A 5,484-nucleotide genomic window follows, 5' to 3' on the forward strand; every position below is an offset into this window, starting at 1 on the left:
GGAGTAGGAATGTTCACGGATTAACACGTCACCGTGCCCTGAACACCTACTAAGAATGTGCTCGATCTTATCGATAAGTTCTGTCTCACGATGCTGGATCGTAGCTGGCGATAGAAGCTGTTGACCACGAACTGGAATGGGCGAATCCAGAATGGAATCACTCTTGTTCCTCCGAGTTGTAACTAACTTATTACCTGCCGCAGCCATCAATTTACACAGTTTGGTCCATTTATTGCCGCATTGCTTCTCATTTTCGCTCTTCCAAAACACACCTCCTCTTGTGATAGGCCGCTAGAACTAACTGTGGTCGTTCAAGCCTGAATATCACGTGACCAAGTCTTGTGGAACTCAGTTGAGGTTTGACTCACTCATGGTTATATGCTTCGAGGAGTTAGCACAACAACGCATTCACAACACAGTATGGATCTGGATCACAAAAGCTAAAATAGGTGCGTGATTCATGGGGACTATTCGTGGCGACCTGCAGGTCGCAGAGATGATGAGTTGATAGAAGCTTTGTTAGGGGCATCGATTGATCGACTAATTTGACGTAAGTTGTCCGAGTTTGGACCCAGAACGAAACCTATGCAACTCAGCATTTGTCATCTCGCATGGATATCTGCAATCTTCGACACCAACCGCAGTAAAATAGAGCACTGCATGGGTTATATACTTGTCCGGTATGTTTCTTCTTGCACTCACCATCTAGTTCTAACTCAAAACACTTTGACTGGTCGAGTTAACAAGGGTTTGTTACCGTGACATAGCGTTGTATAGTGGGTGGCCGTCTATTGGCTACGCCTGCACTGAGCCTGCCAGACTACGCGATAGGGAGAAGACAGAGAACTCGGGACACGGCTGTATTGTCAGGACAAAACATACAGAGCATATGCGCAAATATATAGGATGACTAAATGGCCAAATATGGTCGTTCATTTGTTCGCTCCGTACAGCCAGTGGTGGCGTTCCGATTGTGAACAATTTCAGGTCCACTACGCTGGTCGTATGTTGCTAAGCCGTGTTTGGTGAGACCCGCCAACTCACCTACCTTCCGGAAGTGTCGTACCAATGGTGACCTTGGGGATACATCGCTCTCTGCACATGTGCTTTTTTTCATGTCTGGGCGCGTCCTACCACCTAGGAATGTTTTTTTTTCGTTTTATACTCAAATTGCACTGACCGCCAATCTTTCTTCCATCCGACTCAATGTCACAGCGATTGTGTTGACACGAAACGCCCCTCAGTAATTTAACATTCACTCAGTGGTTGGGGTAGTTTGTCTCACTTAGGTGTCAGGTGTGGATCATGGCTGCATTATTCGGATTCGTTTGTTACTCTCGACTTCTCCGAAGAATGCCTATCTTTCCTTTACAGTTATCCATTTGACATGGCTTCAAGCAATCCTCATGCGTACGCAGGAACCCGTTGTCCTGCCTGGTGCGATCGCATATTGTTTTCTCCCAATATGCTGGTGAAACTACGGCCTCCAATTGAACCGTCGGAAAGTACATGCCCAGTTACTTATGATATGTTGGCAAAGGATTCCACCGTAGGGGATCACAAGGTTGGTCATCTTTTTGCCCCTTTCGATTCTCCCCCTCAGTTTGTGTTATTGAAAACCGTTGTTGTATCTATGTTTTACTGACATCTGTTTAGTCGAATCTTGACGCAGTCACTTGTTCTCGATGTATCTACGATGGTCCATAACTAAGAACAGGATGGGGCTGGTATCCTGGTTGAATCATGCGGCTAACATTCTGTTCAGGTGGTAAGCTGAATAATAGGTATTTTTCGACAAATACACTCATTTGCAAATCAATTTGGTTCTCACGAGAGACTCAACTGAATCTCTCGTTTATGCTGTTCTACAACTGAATCATTTGCGAATCAGTGCGATTCTCGAAAACAGTCCAATTTGGGTTCAAGCAGAACATAACGTTGACGGAAATTCGGGGACTGCGCCTACCTGATGAGGCCAAAGCAGAAGGGCGAAACCGGTCGTGGGCTGTCCAAGAGTTTTCAGCAACCTTGTGAGTAGTTTCCGTTATGAGAATAGGTATTTTTGTTCGTGGTTTGTCTTTCACAAGTTACAGCTTCGTAACACGGCTGTTAAGTGTCAGTTTTCACTGAGGTTGGTACGAATCTTTACGGTGACCATGTTGATTACCCCGATAGGTCCGGTTCGTTGTGGGTTTGTATAGCTCTAACACAGATTCTTCATCGTCAGGTGGGTCGTTCGATTTTCAAAACTGGTATGTTTCGTTTGCCACCTTTCCCGCGTGTAAAAACTTACACATGGCTCAACGACCAGTTTTTCGGGGAACTTAGTCTCCCGTTTTCGCCGCATCTTCAATTGAGTTTTGACTTCCCAGCTTGGGCCGTTGCCGTCTCTCCATGGATGGGGACCCCGAGATGCTAGACATCAATGGTTAGAGACATTGTCAGACGTGGTCCAGTCGCGCCCCCAATGGCGCTCGTGCATCCAAGCTATTGTCTTCAGTGCATAGCGCCTTTTCCTAACCTACCAGTTAAAAGTCCACTGATAACCCTTTATTTATGCGCCAGTTTATCAGCCCCCGCCTCCAATGCGCAGCTACTTACCTCACCTCCCCAAATCATTATCATCATCATCATTGTCAGCTGCAATAACCGCGTACTTGTCCTACAGTGGTTGTACCTGCCACGGTTTCGTTCACCGATGACTCGGGGAGGTTGGGTAGGAAGCTGCGGATTGGAGGCGGGAACTGATAAATTAGTGTGTAAGTACACCACTGCAGGTGAACTATCAAGTATGAGGTCGGAAAGCAATAGCTTGGATGTATGCGCGCCATGGAGGGCGCGACTGGGCCATGCCTGACAATATCTCTAGCCATTGATGTGGCCCGTCTCGGGGTCCCCATCCAGGAAGACGGTAATCACCAGCGCAGCTGAGTTCGCTGGTAATGGCTTTTAGACTTCGCTGCCAAGTCATTGTTCGACCGCCCCTGGCTCTCTTCCACCCTTCACGTGGTTGTACGAAAAAGCCCTTCGAGGAAGTCAGTCGACTGGCATACTCAGCACGTGGCCATGCCAGCGCAACCTGTGCAGTGTGATCAGTTCATCTATCAAGGGTGAGTTATTTCTCCCGAATACCATTCGACGTACTTCAGAATTGCTGATCCGGTGTTCCCACCANACCACTGTACGACAAGTACGCGATTCTTACAGCTGATGATGATGACTACGTAGTAGGATCCTCAAGGTCACCCTCTAAAATCTGCATTTAGAATGTCCACGTTTGCGAAATGACGAGTACAAGTTTTCTATAAAAAAAATCCCATGGCACATTTATTCGTTCTAGACAAAATGAACCTGTCGTATAGAAATGTTGCTAACCAAATAATGGTTCTTTCTGTTGACCCGATGTGGTACGTCCGTTACGCGTAGATTTGTTTAACGATTCCATACATACAGCGGTGTGTTCTTGTATGTATTACAAAGTACCCAACATTTGCAAGTCTTCAGTTACTCAGCACTGTGTACGCTGTTGGATGACATTATTTCAACTCTTTTGGTCGGCATCTCCCGAGGCAACTCTTTTCTGGACATTGCATATTTTCCGTTTGTAGCCTGTCTACCTGTACTTCTCCCTGGATACTTCCCCGGGTAAGTGACCCTTGACGTCAGAAACATACTTCCGTTACTCATTCCAGCATTTTTGCTAGTCTCATGCGACACATACGCTTCTGCCTCCTTAATGACATCTTAGATGTCTTAATGTTTCCGTCATGAGGGCATCTTTTGTACCGCCAAAGATGAAGTTAAGACCCTATTTGCATACGAATTAGGTTCTGACAAGAGATTCAACCGGATCCAGCCGAATCTCTCTCTTATGAGAGAATTTGGCGAATTCCGTCCAATTTGGGTCTAAGTAGAACTGGAGTTCGGTGAATGAACCTACTGGATGTGTCCCAAGAATGGAGAAACCTGTCCTGGGCTATCGAACGGTTTTCAGCAACCTTATCAGTAGTATCTCGCGTCTGTAAAATAAAATTGAACCGTTTTTAGTTGTTTGTAAGGTGAAATACAACTAATGAAATTCGTTTGTAACAATCTCTTTTTGTAAGGCGACTGACAGCTCTTCGGGTATCTCTATCACAAAATGCAACAATTTATGCATTTTTGCAAAAGTCTGACGAATACAATCGATTACTCACTACCGCTTTCTTTTCACAGGCTGAACATCGGGTGTTTCGCGGGCCGTTCAGCGCCATTCGCCAATCAGCATTCTCAGTCCTTTTTATCCCAAATTTGTACATGCATCTTTCCTGTACTTTAGTTTAGAGTCCCTCGTTCCTCTTAAGTTCTTGCGCTCCATATCACGCATGTTTATTTTTGAAACAGATACACTGATTCGGTAGGTCTTTTCTCTGTCTACAACACGTTTCTGTACTCAGATCCTTTCGGTGAATGGATGAATGCAAGTACAATGAAATCTTTTTTCCGTAGACGCAATGGATCCCCGGGGATTTTCCACATCTACTCCGTCAAATTGTCTGCAATAGGTGTCTGTGAAACTGAAGCAGACGTGTTTTGTGTACACTGGAAGCATGCTCTACGGTTCAGTGACCGGAATATCATGTTTTGCGCCTGAGAAAATACGGTTATGCCAGGAGTTTGTTTGGTTTGTAATTCATGAGCGGTCTGGTCATGCCAGAGACTACCAGGTGCGCTAGTAGTGGTTCAACACTGGTATTGAATGGAAATCACCAAGTGGATTGGTCGGTGGTCGCCTGCCCAGCTTGGCAACTGACTTACAGACGTCTGGTCACCACTTGAGGAGACATCAATGCGCTGTTGAGTGGGGCCTACACGTTAGCGTCGATGATTCGGTTACCGGGGGTCAGCTTTATCAAGAACAGCAAAACCGAAGAATTAGTAGAAGCCAGGATACGAGTAAACCGGATGTTAGTGTTGTGCGCTTGCAACAGGGCTAACTGAGGTCAGTCTGTATCAGCAGTGGCCTGAACAACTAGTTCGGTTGGGTTAGAAGACGCCAGAGACGATCTGGATGGAATGGAATGACTTGGTCCCTATTGGAGATACGTGTTCATCACCGTTTTGGTTGGGTGGGTTAGACCAGAGACGATCTGGATGGAATGGAATGACTAGGTCCATATTGGAGATACGTGTTCATCACCGTTTTCATCGACACATTATGTTAGCTTATGGCCGAAACTAACGCACACACGCTGTTTATAACACTTTATACTGAACTTAGGTACATGAGTGTTACAAAGATATAGGCTGAGAGATGGTTCTTTGGTTCGTATTACTTGCAGGGTTCACCTGGTCTCAAGGTGCGGGAATTGTCCGTTTATATTAGGTAATGTAGAATGCCTCTGCACACCTTGGCAGCACCCATGGATGTGGCTACGTCTGTTTGATTCGTATGCACATGGTTGGTTTTCACTGAGAAGCACGCTTTCTGCTCTCACTTCAACT

At 45.9% G+C, this 5,484-nt stretch overlaps 1 protein-coding gene across 1 annotated transcript in view; it reads left to right on the forward strand.

Moving 5' to 3' along the window:
- T265_14953 (hypothetical protein) overlaps nt 1–4,407 on the forward strand; it is a gene marked incomplete at both ends in the record, with an annotated part of 23,753 nt that extends 19,346 nt beyond the window's left edge. The window contains 3 exons of the mRNA XM_009175969.1: nt 1,375–1,564; nt 3,609–3,645; nt 4,216–4,407. Coding sequence (XP_009174233.1) covers nt 1,375–1,564; nt 3,609–3,645; nt 4,216–4,220 — 232 coding nt within the window. The remainder of the gene's footprint in view (nt 1–1,374; nt 1,565–3,608; nt 3,646–4,215) is intronic.
- Between the last annotated feature and the right edge of the window lie 1,077 nt (nt 4,408–5,484).

The sequence above is a fragment of the Opisthorchis viverrini genome, assembly GCF_000715545.1.
Source record: "Opisthorchis viverrini unplaced genomic scaffold opera_v5_302, whole genome shotgun sequence".
In the NCBI taxonomy this organism is placed as follows: domain Eukaryota; kingdom Metazoa; phylum Platyhelminthes; class Trematoda; order Opisthorchiida; family Opisthorchiidae; genus Opisthorchis; species Opisthorchis viverrini.